At 45.5% G+C, this 17,643-nt stretch overlaps 1 protein-coding gene across 1 annotated transcript in view; it reads left to right on the plus strand.

The window, feature by feature from the left end:
• IQGAP1 (IQ motif containing GTPase activating protein 1) overlaps positions 1-17,643 on the plus strand; it is a 188,259-nt gene that overhangs the window by 62,144 nt on the left and 108,472 nt on the right. The window contains exons 10-14 of the mRNA XM_084641761.1: positions 63-226; positions 7,028-7,112; positions 8,155-8,318; positions 13,572-13,732; positions 14,334-14,458. Of these exons, the coding sequence (XP_084497887.1) occupies positions 63-226; positions 7,028-7,112; positions 8,155-8,318; positions 13,572-13,732; positions 14,334-14,458 (699 nt within the window). The remainder of the gene's footprint in view (positions 1-62; positions 227-7,027; positions 7,113-8,154; positions 8,319-13,571; positions 13,733-14,333; positions 14,459-17,643) is intronic.

The following is a 17,643-nucleotide window of genomic DNA, read 5'->3' on the forward strand; positions in this document are numbered from 1 at the left end:
GCCTAATGATCACTACATTCAGCTTTTGACCCTTACTTTACTTTGCTCTGCTCTCTCCCTAGCACATTCAGCCCTATCAAAGGTAGATCTGGCTTTGGAACAGGGAGATGCATTAGCATTATTTGAAGTTTTGACATCACCAGCCCTGGGGCTTCGAGGATTACAGCGAGAAAATTGTGACTGGTATCTCAAGCAGCTCTTGAGTGACAGACAGCAGAAACAGGAGGTATGGAAAAGCATATGTAATCATTGTGAAAGTATTTATAATACCACAAACCATCACACATTAATCATATGGGATGATCACAAAACTCCCATATGAGAGTTAATGTTACTTTGGAAAACTTTAATTTTGTTGAGTTTTTTGTATTTAAAAAGTAAACTTAATATTCCAATAGCATACCACATGTGCAAGAAACACTGTGATTGTGTACGTATAATGGAATACTTGATGGTATGGTGTAAAGGCTTTATCAGTGTGAGTTTGAAACGGCGGCATTACTCAGGAATGATAAATGTCACAACTTAAAGGCTGATATTTTAGGGTCTTGAAGGGTTGGGAGTGAATCCTAGGGACCCACTACAATATTGGGAAACTCTTCTATACAGTAATTTAAAGTTTGCAGATTTCAAAATAATCATATTTTTGAATATGGAAAAGCAGTGCCTAATCCAAGACTGAATCTTGCTCATTCTGGACCTTGGACAGGTGTGATTGAGGGGGAGAGTCCACCTTTGGGAATATGGAAAGGAAGTATTTTTGTGACAGGTTTGAAGCTGCACAGGGTCTGGAACATTAGTATAGTGAAGAGTGCATGATAAATGTATTTATCACTTAGCTGTCATCACAGCATAGGAGAAGAGTGCATATAAAGTGTGTGTATGTAACTATAATAATATGAATGTAAAATATAAATAAATACATAATGCATATATGTATATAATGTTTTATGCCCTCTTACTTTACTATGTTCAGTGCGCAAGTACTTTATTGTAAATATCTATGATACAGATAAGCATATGATATTTTTCCTTATAGATAATCTTTCTGTAGTTAAGGTTGAAGTTATCTTCTTATTTTAAGCCTAACCTTCAGTGAATTTTGCATGTATATTGTATATGAATGCTGTTTATAGAATGCATTAGTGTAGATTTCTAAACTTAGTAGGGCCTCAAAGTATATTAGTTTATGTAATATTTGTATGCATATTATTACAGAGAACTGCAATAGTGGAGGGGATGATTATTACTACTGTATATTTTTAATAATTTGTCTTTTACAAGGTCTAACATGATAAAGAAGTAGGATACCAAGTACATTCAGAGCCAGGAATAAAGGCAACAATTCAGTTTATACAACCTGAGAATAAAGCTCTGACATTTTTGAAGTCCATGAGCCCACAAACATTAAGAAGATAAAGATCATTATTACATTGCATAATTTTGGTTGAATCCATTGGCAACCCTCCTAAAATTGTTGAACTGTCATAGGTCTTATGGAGGGTCAACACGTTTTCTTCTTGAAGATTGATTTATTCATAATGCTCTTCACTATAGCATTTGAGTGTCTCATAGACATTAACCTATCCTCTGCCCTTAGGAGGTAGGAAAGTATTATCCCAATTTTACAGATTAAGCACTGGGTGATTTCTTGTAGGCATCCCAGCAGAAGTAGATTTTGAGGAGGGATTTGAAGGAGGACAGGGTAGTAACCTTTCAGATCTGCTCATTGAGAGCATGGAATTCCATGCATAAAGGGGCATTATGAAAGAAAAAGCAAATATGTTTCTGGGAAGAGGAGACAAGTGGGTGATCAAGACTGCCACCATTGGTGGAGTGGAGGGGGAGGAGTGGTGTTTTAAGAATGTGTGTCTTTGTGAGGGTGAGAGGTGTTTTCCCCCGGGATAGTCTGTTCTTTTCCACTTGTCCCTTCAATATGGCGCTCTTGTGGTTCAGGCTGTAGTGTCATGGAGAAGGCAGCTGGTTGCACAGGATTGTGCTCTAGATCCCAGGGGACTGTTGCTAGCTTTAATTCCAAAAAAGGGTTTACCATCCACAGCTGCTGCTGTTGGTGTTTTGGACTAACAGACCTGGATGGGCAGAGGGCTTATTGACCTGTGAAAGGAGACTCTGCCTTGGCAGAGTTTGTTGTTCAGGGTTTCCAGGAGATTCATAAATTTTGGGAAGCTATTCAACACTAGAAAGAACCTCTTAGTGAAGTAAGTAGAGACTTCTTTGCAGATATTGAAGGAAACTGAGGTTATGTCTACACTGCAGAGACTGTACTAGCCTAGCTATGTCAGAATAGCTATGCTGGCACAACCCCATAATGTAGATACAGCTACATTGATGGAATAGGTTTCTCCATTGGTGTAGGAACATAACCTTCCTGAACAACACTAGCTACATTGATGGAAGCATTCTTCCGTCGACTTAGCTCCACCTACACTGGGGTTAGGTTGTCTTAGCTGTCTTGGTCAGGGGTGCATTTTTTTCTCACCCCGACCGACATAGTTATGTCGACCTAACTTTTAAGTGTAGACCAAGCCTGAGACTGCTCCATGTTCTTTCTGTCCCATGTCTATCTCACAGATCTCTTGTCCTGAAGAAGGAAAGGAAATACTTCTTGTCACAGAGTGGGCTTGCCTTCTAAGGCAGTGGGACTACCTGTTCCTAATGATCTGCCTGCTCACATGATGGGTTTTGAGGCTTTCTATAATAGAGAAGAGCCTGCTTAACTTGGTAGGGGAAGAGACCTGCAAGAGAACTAGGATCAGGGAGAGACATGTAGAAGAGTTTTCCTGCTCCTGACAATAGAGCCAGATGGAGGCAGAGAGTGCTAGGAGGCTCTCTGAAGTGGGCCAAAGGAAAACAGAGAGAGAGAGAGACACATGCACAAACACAAGGAGCCAAGGAAGGGGCTGTGGAAAAGGCCTACAGGCAGGTGGAGGTAAAAACTGGTTGAGGGAGTTGAAGCAAGGGGTCTGAGAAGGTGAACCTCTGCTGCTTGTACAGTGTGTCTGAGCAGGAACTCAGAGTAGAAGGAGGGCTGAACCCCTACAGGCTTATTGAGGAAGGTGATGTGAAATCTTTCTCCCCCCAACATAAGGAGTGGAAGAATTTTTGAGCCTGGAGTTGGGTTGATGATCCAGCCTGAGATTGTTGAATGATTGTTTTGGACTCTTTGTTTACTGTGGGAAAAGGGGATGGGTTTATGATTTGGCGAGAGGCCAGTAAGAAGCACTGGAGTTGGCCTAGCCAAGAGTGGGAGATTGAAATGCCTTCAGCCAGAAGAGGGGAAACTGAGGCTCAGAGCACTAGGTACCAAGGTAATCGTGTCACATGCATTTTCACAAGCCAGCATTCAGATGGATGACTAGCTTCATGAGTGCCCAGTAATTCCCAATTTGAGATATCTGACAGTGATATTGAAAGGTCTTTAGCCTTTGCAGCAAGCTCCAAGTAATATAGAATTGTTCTTCAAGTATGTGTCAGTTTGGATCCCACTCTAAGGTACATGTGTGCATGTGAGATCAGAATCTTTTAATAGCACTGTTGGGCTGTGCCTGCGCAATGTATGTCCTTGTGCCTTTGCACCCGAGGGATAAAGGGCAGAGCAGCCATAGGTGTTCCTCAGCGCTCTCACTGCTGGTGGACGCAAGATGGAACAAGTGGTGTCTTCATGCTACCCCTTAGCTGAATCTTTTTCTTGCAGATTAATTAGTTAGATAGGGTTAATTCCCTATCTATGTTTTATGTTTCCTCCTTTTTTATTTAATTGTGTTATAAACCCAAACAGATTTAAATTTAAATTTTCCTTGGCACTTGGCACCCCTATCTGGGCCAAAAATGGTGGATTCAAAGCCCTTGGGCTTCGAAGCATAGCCATCCTGCAACAGACTTATGCCATTAGCAGATGGCCACGGCCACTGTCTTTTTTTTTTTTTTTTTGGTCTCAGTGAGAGCCATGTGCTAGATAGTTGCTTGGTTTGCCATTTCTTTTCTATTGGAACACTCATCTGAAGTTATATCCCTTGGAACAACCAGTGAGAGAGAGTATAGACCCTGAAGAGCGAGGATTGACTTCGTAGATGGATCTAGTCTCTTCTAGGTCCCAGTCAGCCAATGCCTCTGCTGGCTGGCACACAGGGCCTACTGTGTTGGTACCTGCAAAAATTGCACAGCACCATCAGGAAAGGATTCAGGACCATCAAAGACCATTTCGGCATGGATTCCCACCTCAGCACTGAAAACTGGTATGGCTTCCTTGTTGAGGCAAGACTGAAGACTGGAATAGACATAGTTTCCTGCATTGATTCCCCCTCTTCCCATAGAGACTCAACCCTGCATACTTCTTGAACACGTCAGCTTGCATGTGTATGACAACGCTAGCCAGATTTCACTTGTGTCCATTACAGGACTGGCTAAGATCAGTGTATCATCTCACCATCAAATGATCATGTGAGTTGTGGTCCCAGCTCACATTCTGTAGCTGCTGAACTGGTGGTCAGACCCCAAGAATATTTGGAAAAGGGTACATTTCTCTATACTTCCACCTACAAAGACACTGATCAGAGATGCATCAGGCACAGGTTGGGGCACACACCTGGACCACTTCCAGATACAAGGAACTTGAAACCCAAAAGACATGACTCTGAACATCAGTATTCTAGAATTATGAGCAATCAGACTAATTTACATGTCACTCCAACCTGTTCCATGTTCCACTGTGCAGATTTTCACAGACAACACATTTGCAAATGTTTTATATAAACAAGGAAGCACCTGCTCATCACATGTCAGGAGGCTATCAAGATATGGACATTATGTCAAAATAGGGTAACTCCAATACACTTCATCTCCAGGAGCCTCAACAGTTTAGCAGACTTCCTAAGCAGACAATCCATCATTAGCCACAAGTTGTCTCTGAAGAGCTCCATCATTACATCAGTATTTCACCAAAAGGAAAATCCTGTTATTGACTTGTTTACCTCCAGAGATGACAAAGTGTCCAGTTGTTTGATTCGAGGGGTATGAACCCAGCTTCCTTCTACGAGGCCTTTCTCATATTGTAGAAGTGAGGTCTCATGTATGCATTTCCATGGATTCCATTGATTCTCAGGGTGATAAGCGAAAATAGGCAGGAGGCAGTCATGCTAATCCTGAAGCTCCATATTGGCTGAGGCAGTTCTGATTAACAGATCTCAGGATGTCTATTTAGCCTCCTGTAACACTTCCAGACTCTCCAGATATCAAGGTCAAATTCATCTAGACAGTTGCCACATCTGACAGTCTGGCTGTTGGCAAGTTGATTGCTACTGACAGAGATACCTCTGTACAAGTACAAGAGACCCTACTCATCTCATGGTGTCTAGATTTTTAAAGGGATGACTACATACTTACCTATATGTTAGAGAATCCCATGTAATGTGGGATCTTAATGTTGTCCTTACAAACCTCATGGAAAGAGATCCCCTTTTAATCTCTCTTGGAGTGCTTTTTACACCATCTTATTTTGAAGACTGCCTTTTTGATTAGGAGAATTCAGTCCCATCGTGCAAGTTTGGGAATTTAGCATCCTAGAAGTAAATGCAAAGAATCATCCCACAGCTCATCTTGCTTTTTCTGAAGAAGGGCAGCAATTTCTACCCTGTGGACCTGACTGCGGTTACTGGCTCATAGAGATGCTTCCCAAATACGGGAGCCTCTGAGTTATGCTATGGGAACAATACTACCAATCTTGTTTTTTGCCCTTTGGACTAGAATTTTTGCTGAATCATCCAAGCAGATCTGCCCAACCAAGGAGCGCATGTGTTCTCTTGTCAGGCTGATGTCTAATCTGTGATGTCACTTTGGTTGGTGATCTGCATCAGTATTGAACATTGCAGTTCTTAAGGTTCATAATGGACTTTCCTAACTATTAACTTCTCTCCAGCTGACAGTTGGAATACAGAGGAGCCCCACCAGAAATGAGAGTATTTGGAGATTAGGGGAAATGAATAACCATCAGTAGAAATGGTTGACTTTCATCCATGGCTAATAACATTGCCCTTAGGAGCTGGAAAAAACCTTGAGAGCTTAGAGTTTCAGCTGTCTTGTACTAAGAAGTTGAGCTTTGGTGGCTGGTCACTATTGGAGACAGGATACTAGACTAGATGGACCATGGGTCTGATCCAGTATAGCAATTGCCATGTTTCTGTGACCCAGAAATGAGAATCACACAAGATGTTATAATTAGGTGACCGTATATCCTGTTTTGGGTGGAACAGTCCCCTTTTTAAGCCCTCTTCCAAGCGTCATGATTTTTTTTGGCAAGACTGGGCATTTGTCCCATTTGCATTTGCCAGCTGATCATCAGTTGGCAAGAACAAGCACGACAAATATCCAGTTTTACTAAAAAAAGTGGAGCATGCCCCCCTAGTGGGGAGTGGAGGAATGTTTGGTGAGGGGAGGAAGCATCAAAGCCAGTCCCACGGAGCTTGGGCAAGCAGTGACACACACGTGGGATGGAGGGAACCCTAAGGCCAGCTCCGCACTGGGAAAGGGGCTCGAGTAAGCCCCATGTGGTGCCTGTTTTCCCTTTGGGAAATATAGTCACCCTATATATAATCAAAGAAGGAGAACTATTTTTGAAAGCTTCTGTCTGGCATTTATTCCCATTTTTGCAAATGGGGAATCTGAGAAATTAAAGGACTTGTATAAGGCTTCACAGCAAGTTAATGGCAAAGATCCATATGGAGACTTACCTGACTCTTAGCCCCATGCTCAATTTTCTAGAGCTGCTTTGCACCTACAGTCTCGTAGAAGGCATCAGACTTAAGCCAACCTTGTCTCTTTCACCACATGCACTGTAAATATCTGGTTTGTTATTTCTCTCTTCTACATCTATTGAATTCTGACGGTTTGCAGAGGGTTGTACATAGGTAAAATTTCACAGGGAGAAGCTGCTGTTTGTGTTGTTTTATTTGAATAAAGTCACAAGAGGGTCAACATTTTTTTTCCTTGTGTGTGATTTATTTTTCTACAGACTGGCCTGGCAGGCCCCCTGCAGAAGGAGGAGTTACAGCCTGGAGTGGACGCTGCTAACAGTGCAGCACAACAGTACCAGCGAAGTAAGGAGCCTTTCAGCAGAGATTATAGCTGAGGAATTGGTGGAGGTGATCGGAGGGTTGAGGCAATGTATCATTTATACCCTTGTTGGAACACCAACATCAGCTCTTGTTTCAGAGTAACAGCCGTGTTAGTCTGTATTCGCAAAAAGAAAAGGAGTACTTGTGGCATCTTAGAGACTAACCAATTGGTTAGTCTCTAAGGTGCCACAAGTACTCCTTTTCTATCAGCTCTTGTGATTCTTTGTGACTTCCCTATAAACACCTCAGGGCTAGTGAGAAGCTTGCAGAAAGCCAGCATCTGTGATTCTTTTTAGTCTCCCCAGAATAGCGCTTATAACCCACGTTATAATATAGGTTATTCTTTAACCTATACATTTTTAAAATACACTTAGGAAACTTGTGTCCACTGTAAGTGACTTCTGTACTTGAAAGCTTATACCTATCTCTGGGTCCTGGGTCTGTGAAGGAAATCCTAGTAGCTTATTGGGGCAGAGTCTGAGGTTACCTGGTGATCCTCATTGTGGATGCAATTCTGCTCATATTGAGGCAAAAATTATGGTCTTCCTGCAATTCTGGCCACTTTCTAGTATCAGATTAGGAGACAGTTAATTGCAGGTTTAAACCCTAATTCTGTAACTACTTAATTTGCACTTGCTAAAGAGATGTTGCCCTTCTGAAAATTTACTCTGAAACTAGGTTAGTTTATTTTATTTTCCTGATACAAAGGCTGTTGCTGGAATTGACTGATATAAAATGATTTAAAATTACCTTAGAATAATGGATTTCAAGGCCAGAAGAGACCACTGAGATCAGTCTGACCTCCTGCATAACGTAGGCCAGATAATTTCACCCAGTAATTCACACAGTGGAGTGAATGTATTCTTCCCATCTCGCTTTGATTTCCTCATGGGTGGTATTTCACCTAGGGTGCCCACAGAGCAAAAGTCTTTTCCACACTGGGTGGGTAGAAATGCTCTTATAACAGAGGTACAAGCTTTCTGCCCTTCTAACGTCTTGTGACCTCTTTCCCTTTAATCTCCAGGGCTGGGAGCAGTGGCAAGGATTAATTCTGCAATCCAAATAGGTATTGCAGAGAAGACTGTGGAAGAACTTTTGAATCCAGAGGCTCAGTTACCACAGGTTTATCCATTTGCAGCAGATCTTTACCAGAGGGAGCTGGCCACTCTGCAGCAACAGAGCCCTGATGTAAGTAATAGGTTCTTTCCTGTTCTTGGAAAACAATCTGACGATTCCCAGCAGTATCCATCATGCTTAGCTCTTAATTCCACACCTTCTCCAGAATGTAGCTGTTTTGGGAATTCTTGAAAATATGTTGCAGTTCAAAGTTTGTGTAATTTACTATTTAATTGACGAATTAAACAATAATAAATTACCAGGATCACCCAAGAGTTCTGAAGGAATTCAGATATGACATTGCAGACCTACTAACTGTGGTATGTATTCTAACTCTTAAGTCAGCTGCTGTACTAGGTGACTGGAGGATAGCTAATGTGATGCCAGTTTTTAAAACAGGCTTCGGAGGCAATCCTGGCAGTTACAGGTCAGTAAGACTAACTTCAGTATCAGACAAATTGGTTGAAATTACAGGAAAGAACAGAATTATCAGACACATCGATGAACACAATATATTGGGGAAGATTCAACATTACTTTTTTAAAGAGAAATCATGCCTCCCTGATCTATTAGCATTCTTTGAAGGGGTTAACAAACATGTGGACAGGAGTGATCCAGTATACTTGAAGTTTCAGAAAGCCGTTGATGTGAACCCTTGCCAAAGGCTCTTAAGCGAAGTAAGCAGTCATGAGATGAGAGGGAAAGACTTCTCATGGATTAGTAACTGGTTAAAACACATGAAACAAAGGGTAAGAATAAATGGTCAGTTTTCAGACTGGAGAGAGGTAAATACTGGGGCCTCCCAAGGATCTGTAGTGGGACCAGTGCTGTTCAACTTACTCATAACTGATCTGGAAAAAGGGGTAAACAGTGAGGTGCCAAAGTTTTACAGATGATACAAAATTACTCAGTATAGTTAAGTCCAAAGCTGACTGTAAGGGATCTCCCAAAACTGGGTGACTGAGCAACAAAATGGCAGATGAAATTCAGTGTTGATAAATGCTAAGTAATGCACATTGGAAAACATAATCCCAACTATACATGTGAAATGATGGGGGTCTAAATTGGTTGTTACTGCTCAAGAAAGAGATCTTGAAGTCACTGTGGATAGTTCTCTGAAAACATCTGTTCTTCTTCGAGTAATGGTCCCTATATGGATTCCAAAGATGGGTGTGCACATGTGCCATGTGCTGGAGCTGGAACAGTTTTGTAGTAGTGTCCATTGATCCACACATGCGTCATCCACGTGTTCGCATCTGAGGCTGTGTGGGTCAATGCCGCTCCAGTTCCCTCTTACCGCTGCATTGTACCGTTGGCTCCACCCCAGCAGACCCATCTTCCAAATCTGGGTGCTTCTCAGAGCCGGATCCCTCCTTTTTACCTACTCAATCTTGCAGCCTGAATCCTAGGCCTGACCACCCTATCCTCCAGTATATGACCCTACCGCTGAGCTGTGGTCCAGATATCCCCGGGGCCCATACGCTTGGCCCTGCTGGCCTCCTTGGGATCTGTACCAGGACCACAGGGTTTTACCATGGCATCTTACTAGCTGTTGCCTGCCCACTCCATGCCATTCTCTGTTTACAACAAACCAGAGAAAGACATAGTGCCGTTAGGACCACAAGTCCCTCCTGGAGCCTCATCATCACTGGATGAGGTCCTGATCCCACCTTCCCTCTCCATTCCAGATGACCAGAAACAATACCAAGACCTGCTTCAGCAAGTGGCTGCAGCCTTCAGCCTCACAGTGGAGCAGGTCAAGGACCCACAAAACCAGCTCCTGGATATTCTGCAACTGCCAGGACCCTCCCTGACTGCACTCCCCATCCATGAGGCCATCCTGCAAGCGGTGCAGTTGGTCAGGCATACACCAGCTTCCTGTGCCCCTACTCCTATGCATGCAGAGAGGTCACACTTTGTCCCATCTCAGGGCACGGACTTCCTTTTCACCCACTCACCCCCCAACTTGCTGGTACTTCAAGTGGCACCCAAACGCATTTGCCAACATCATCTCAAGTTGACTCCTCTGGACAGGGTGGCAAAAAAGCTGGACCTTTTGGTAGAAAAGTCTACTGTTCTATGGGACTCCAATTCCATATCGCCAACTACCAGGCCCTGTTGGCAAAATACTACTTTCTCACTTACTCCAGGTTCTGGAAGTCTTCTTGTTTGTCTGGCAGTAGAAGAGCCTGAAGACTTCCAGACGCTGCTGGGTGAAAGGAAACTGATCAACAAGGTGAATCTCCAGGCAGCCATGAATGCCTCCGACACCATACCACACTTGCTGGCGACCGGCGTTCTACTCCAATGAGACTCCTGGGTCCAATTCATAGAATCATAGAATATCAGGGTTGGAAAGGACCTCAGGAGGTCATCTAGTCCAACCCTCTTCTCAAAGTAGGACCAATCCCCAATTTTTGCCCCAGATCCCTAAATGGCCCCCTCAAGGATTGAACTCACAACCCTGGGTTTAGCAGGCCAATGCTCAAACCACTGAGCTATCCCTCTCCCAATTTGTCTGGGTTCCCTAAGAAGGTCCATACCACTCTTGAGGACCTCCCCTTTGACAACCAAAAACTTTTTGATGACAGAACAGATGAATCCCTCCAGTCCCTCAAGGATTCTTGCTCCGAATGCTACACACTCCCATATCCTCGCCTTCTGGAGTCACAGCTCACTCCACGGGGGCGCACGCTGCCACATTGGCCTGCCTAAAGGATGTACCCTGGCAGGACATTTGCCGGCCGGCCACGTGGCACTCTGTCCAGATCTTTACTGCTCACTATGCCAGGACCCCAGCAGTGGAACTGTCCTACAGACTAACTTCTTGTGAGTCCGCGCACCCACTTCCATTGCTTGCTAATCGCCCACATTTGGAATCCATATAGGGACCATCACTCGAAGAAGCGGAAGTTACTTACCTATAACTGGAGGTCCTTTGAGACTTGGATTCCAATACCTGCGCTCCATCCCCTCTGCTGTAGACATTGCTTAGTGGTAAGAGGGATATGGGAGATGCACCCACCCTGCCCCTTATAGCCTCAGATGCGAACAAGCGGATGATGCATGTGCGTGTCAAAGGATGCTACTACAAAACTGTTCTGGCATCCAAGTTTAGAATCCAAATAGGGACTGCACATCAAAGAACCTGCAATTACAGGCAAGTAACCTTCTACTCAATGTGCAGCGGCAGTCAAAAAGGTAACCAAATATTAGGAACCATTAAGAAAGGGATAGATAATATGAGAGTAAATATAATGCCACTATATAAATTCATGGTACACAGATACCTCAAACAGTGCATGCAGTTCTGGTGGCCTCATCTAAAAAAGATGTATTAGAAATGGAAAATGTACAGAGAAGGGCAACAAAAATGATTAGGGGTATGGAACAGCTTCCATATGAGGAGAGATTAAAAAGACTGGGACTGGTCAACTTTGAAAAGAGACAACAAAGAGGACGTATGATAGAAGTCTATAAAATTATGAATGGTGTGGAGACAGTGAATAAGGAAGTGTTGTTTACCTCTTCAGATAACAAACGCACCACAGGTCACCCGGTGAAATTAATAGGCAGCAGGTTCAAAACAAACAAAAGGAAGTACTACTTCACACAAAGCACAGTCAACCTGTGGAACTTATTGCCAGGGGATGTTGTGAAGGCTAACAGTATAACTGGGTTCAAGAAAGAATTAGAAAAATTTATGGAGGATAGGTCCATCATTGGCTATTAGCTAAGATGGTTAGGGACACAAACCCTGAGTGTCCCTAAGCCTCTGACTGCCAGATGCTGGGATTGGATGACAGGAGATGGATCACTTGGTGATTGCCTGGTTCTGTTCATTCCTTTTGAAGCATCTGGCATTGGCCACTGTCAGAAGACAGGATACTAGGCTAGATGGACCATTGATATGACCCAATATGATTGTTCTTATGTTTTTAATCTGTAAATCAGGGATATATTCCCTGAGCTGCATGGAGCTGTGTGACAGATTTATGTTACCAATCTGCCTGGGGCGTTAGGTGATCAGGCTGAGGCTGCAGGGTCTTTAAGGGAGGAGGTGAAGGAGCACACCAAGTGACTAAGTTTTAAAGTTTTATTAATAAAATAACAGCGGTGAGTGTGGGGTGCTCCCCACGTCACTCAGAGAAAGGAAGAAAGCTTTAGTGCCCATGCCCTAACCCACTTTCATACTCACGGACAACCCAAGGCTGACCAAGCTTGGGTATAACGTAACAAGAAGAGGGGGAAGGGTGGATGAGAGTTCTGTCCTGTGCACAGGTCGTTCAGGGTCCGCTGTTGATCTCAGATTTGCTTCAGTTCTCAGGAGGGTTTTAAGTCCTGGGGTTTTTTGGGGGTATCTCGTTCAGGGACCTCTGTCCCTTGTGCTCTTTGTACCAGTCCAAACTGGCCTTCCGTGGCTTCCTTAGCATTCCCAAAACACTCTGGCTTCAGGGACGTGAAAGCTGTTGTTTTCCCCCTCGCTGGTCTTTACTGTCTCACTAGTTTTTGCAGACCCTGCAGTTCTGTTCAGCTGAATTCTTCTTTTTTACGGGCTGGTCGGGGTTGGAATTTAGGCCCCCGTCTTTCTTGGCAAGCAGCCGAGAGTTGGTTGTGTGCTGTGGCCTTGAGCTGGAGTCAGCGTCTTATCTTCGGACCTAGCTGGAGCGTCGAGTTAACCCATTCTTCTCCCTTCCTTCCCCTTCGGCCTCTCGCAACCTGCAAAGGAAGTTTTTTACTCCACACTTACACCTTTAACCCTTCCCAAAATGCTTTGCGATGTCTGCCACAGCATTAGCAACATACAATGCTGATTTGCCTCCTCAGGGGACCCCCTGAGGGAGGGGGCATTGGGTTGTGACAACTGTGGATTCTAATTGTTTACATCACTTGCTCTGCCTACTTGTAAAAAGAAAAGGAGTACTTGTGGCACCTTAGAGACTAACCAATTTATTAGAGCATAAGCTTTCGTGAGCTACAGCTCACTTCTTCAGATGCATCTGAGGAAGTGAGCTGTAGCTCACGAAAGCTTATGCTCTAATAAATTGGTTAGTCTCTAAGGTGCCACAAGTACTCCTTTTCTTTTTGCGAATACAGACTAACACGGCTGTTACTCTGAAATCTGCCTACTTGGTTTCACTTGTGATACTCTTACTCTTCCTTGCACCACATACTTTTCCCTGTAGTTTACGATTGCTGTTGTCTCCTCGTCTTCCTTGTTTACTCACTCACTGCAGTTACTGTAACTACTGCCACATTCTGTCCACCTCACAGGGCATAAATTTGTGAAGGATGTGTGATCCTCATTGTCCTCTTTGCATGCAGGGTAACCTCACCCACCCAGAGCTGTCAGTTGCAGTGGAGATGCTGTCATCTGTGGCTCTGATTAACAGGGCTTTGGATTCAGGGGATGTGAACACAATTTGGAAACAGCTGAGCAGTCCAGTCACAGGGCTCACTAACATTGAAGATGAGAACTCCCAGAGGTGGGTACATGTGACAAATGGATGTGGCCTCTCTCAGTGCCCCCAGTATTCCCTATTATTATTATTTTTTTATTCTCCTGACGTTTCATTTTTTTCTTTTACCCTTTAATGTTATCTTTCCAAATTGTTAATCATCACATTTAGTCGCTGATGCCTCTTGTGCCTGGTCCCACGAGCTTTCTCTCTTGCACACTGTCTCTTATGCCACCCCTTCATATTAGTCCTGCTCATGTACAGTCTCTTGAAGTCTCTTCCCAGACTTCACATTAGTGCTGTATTCAGGTTCTTGTATGCTGTTGCTGATGCCACCCCACCCCCCTTCACATGAAGTCCATGCTCAGTCTTTACGATGGTCTTGGACTCGCTGTCTTGCATGCTGTCTCTGTGGCACCCTGCCAGTTGCATTGATCTGGGCTCTTGTAAGCTGCCTTTGGTATGTCTCCCCCTTCCCTTTTTGCATTTGTTCCAGGTTCATCCTGCATGCTGTCTCTGTCGCCACTTCGCTTGCATGTTAGTTCCGCACACTGTCATTGGGCTCACGTGCTAAATTGCCGCCTTAGGCCCACATGATGTGTCTTATTGTTTCTGTTGTGTATGGCAGATACATCGATGATTTGATGAAGCTGAAAGCTCAGGCACATACAGAAGGGAAAGAGTTTATCACATGGAATGATATCCAGTCATGTGTGGACCGTGTGAACATAGTGGTCCATGAGGAGCACGAGAGTAAGTGCTTGCACTTCATTCCTACTAGAGTGACCTGGATTCTAAGAAATGCCAAAACCAGATTCACATTCACTGGGATGGGGGTAGCACTGTTAACAAGGAGATAGCTGAAGGTCTAGCTGGCACATGGTGAGAGACCTTGGCAGTTGGTGTCTTTCTAGCATTAGGAGATGCCTATATGGTGTACATAAAAAGAGCTCATTTTATCTGTGAGTAAATTCAGTGCTCTGTGATGATGAAATGTTAGCAGCAGCACTGCTGACGAAGAGAGCAAGTATAGGCATTTCCGTATACCATAGTGTCAAATGCAACATCTTTACCTAGATAGACAACGTCCTGGGACCAGACTCTGCAATGTGATGGGCTGTGAGCATAGGTTTACCTTTCAGTCTCTGATCCAATCTTGTTGTAGGCCTGTTCAATCTGTCTTCACTTCTTGGTGCAAGCACTAGACTTGCTAAATAGGTTCTCATGTTCTTAGGAAAATTGACAGGGGGCAGAGGGAAGCAGAAATGCATTGAAGCGTAAGTTCCCACTCTGGTAATTCTTTGTTAATAGCACTAGTTAGAGCCAGTCAGACTGTCAAAACGGACTCATTTACATCTCTGTTGAAGACATTCAGTCCTGACTTGCAGCCTGTGACGGGGCATGCGTACCTCACACTGGGCCTGAAGGGATTAAACTCACACTATGGGTGGAGGAAGTCCCGCCCCTCAGACTGTAGGCGGCATGCTCCAAATGATATGCTAGTATAAAAGGGAGCAGCCTGACTCAGTCTGGGCTGGCTGCCGGAGAGGAAAGACCTTTGGTGGAGGCTTCCCCTGAAGAGCTATCACAGCCCTTCCCTGTGTGAGCCGGAGATCTGTGGCCATCGAAGTCCAAGGGAGTTATCTGCCCAGAGGAGCCCAGAGACCCCGATGCCCCATGGACAGCAGCTTCAGGAAGTGCAGTAGGAAGTGACCCAGGGAGGGTGAGAGAGAGTGGTATCTCCCACCTGTGTGAGGTCAGCATCTTTTGGTGGGATTCCCCGCTGACCTAGCGGTGGCCCACTCCGCCCTGTTAGGGTCCTGGGTCAGGGTCCGGTGGAGCTGGGTCACTGGTAGGAGTATAGGCACAGATGTGGTATAGTGAATGCTGTGCTGTAGATTGATACTTTAGACACACATTTTCAAAAATATTCACTGATGGGCGAGTTGGTACCCATTTTGAGAGAGACAGGACCTGATTTGCAAGGGATTAAGCACATCCACTGTTATCAACTAAAGTTGTAAATTTTGCATGCTTAACACCTCTGAAAATTAGGCCTGAGATGTCTAAAGTTGGGCAACCAGTTATTTTTCAAGTGCTTGCTCGTGTCCATTCCATGTCAGGTGTATGTGCTCACCACATGCACTGGTGCCAGAAGTTTTCCCCCAATGGTATCTGTAGGGCTGACTCTGGCGCCCTCTGCAGCGGTGTGTGTATGCACCAGCATAAGAGGCGCTGCCCCCTCCCCCTTTCAGTTCCTTATTACCACCAGTGATGGTGCTGGAACGTCTCCTTGCTTCAGCAAGCAATCATACCAGCGATTCTTCTAACTGTTTAGTGAATATAGTTAGAATATTTGTAGTTTTGGTAGTTAGTTAGTTAAAGCACTACTTAATTGTAGTAAGGTAGTACCCTACGGACTTTACCCACGGATGGGGCATGCCTCGATCCTCAAGCCTTGTGACCGATATAAGAAGCCCATGCCAATTAGTGACCCCCATCAAAGCTGTTTGAAGTTCTTAAAGGTGTCCCACGTACGCCACTAGTAGCATATCTCCAAGAGCTTCAAACTGCGTACAAAGGAGTAGGACATTAGACTCAGGGCTCTCCTCATGGAGTCAGCCCTCGCTCCGGCCTCCGAGCCAACCCATTCCGACTTGGCATTGGTGAGAAGCGCCCCTCTGGCGCCGGCCTCCTCCTGGCACTGGTCTCCATCCCTGGTGCCATCCAAGAGGCATAAGCATGGGAGAGGCTGCTCCCCGGTGTCTTGCAAGGGGAAAGTTATAGGTGAACAAGAACTTGCGAGAGATGCCTTGTCTTTCCCAGAGCGTGGCCAGGCAGCAGACTCACTAGATAAGCTTGCAAGCCCACTTCAGGATCTGCCTCTTGCCCTGTGTAGTGGCAGGGGCGCCTGTAACCTCACAGTGCCCACTACACTTAAGGCCTTTCAAGTGGCCAAGGACATTCCGACAGATCCACGTGCAGAAAAGTCCCGGGAACTCCTGCCCCCAATGGCAATCCCGGCTAGGAGCTAGCCTGCATTGGGATCTGTGAGCAATCCCCATCTCTGTTGCACCACTCCCCAGCACCATCCCGGTCACCAGGTTAATGAGGTGATCCTCAGAGCCATGTTACCAGCCAGTGGAGTCTTGTGGCCGTTCCATGAGTTCCAGGCACCGGTCCCCGGGATCCTCGACAACGGTTCTTGAACACCTGGCACCACTCACCGGATTGTCACCACCGACCCCTTGAGGTGCAAGCCCGGTCCCAGGACACCGGGCATCAGTTTCCAGACTGTCACCACTGCTCTCCACCCCGGTGCCGATCCCCAGAACTCCAGCGCCAGTCCCCGAGAACTCAATGGCGATCCCTGGAACCTCAATGCCAGTCAACAGATCCTAGGTGCTGGTCTTGCAATCCCAGTCACCAGAGCCTCAGTACCGATCCGCGGACTCAGATTGCTGATCCCCAGATTAACGCTGCTGGTCACCCAACCACTGTTGCTGGTTCCCAGCCTCCTGACACTGCTCTACAGAAAGCTGGCACCGTTCCTCCACAGGTAGTGAAGCTGTGGCTCTGCACTGGTCACCAGGAGGGGACCCTTCCTCCTCGGACTCTGAGGGTGAGGAAGTTGTGGTACCCAGAAACCGGGCGTACCCTGCAGTGCCAGCGGGAGTTCCAGGGGGCCCACCAGCAGGTGCATGGCTTCAAGGACAGTGGGCAATTCTCTGGCAGTTCTGGAACCCATGGAGGTTTCCCTCTGCCCCAGAATCCCACATGCAGTGCTCAGTCTCTGGGGCTTCAGAGAGACACTCAGCCACTATATCCTGCCTGCCACCCATCTCAGACAAGGGATCGCTCCCAAGCTCCTCAGCCACCCCAGGACAAGGCCCACCCAGCAAGGGACATGGAGACGGTTCCTCCCCCAGCCCTGGCTT

This window comes from Lepidochelys olivacea (genome assembly GCF_965140295.1).
Source record: "Lepidochelys olivacea isolate rLepOli2 genome assembly, chromosome: 10".
NCBI lineage: Eukaryota > Metazoa > Chordata > Testudines > Cheloniidae > Lepidochelys > Lepidochelys olivacea.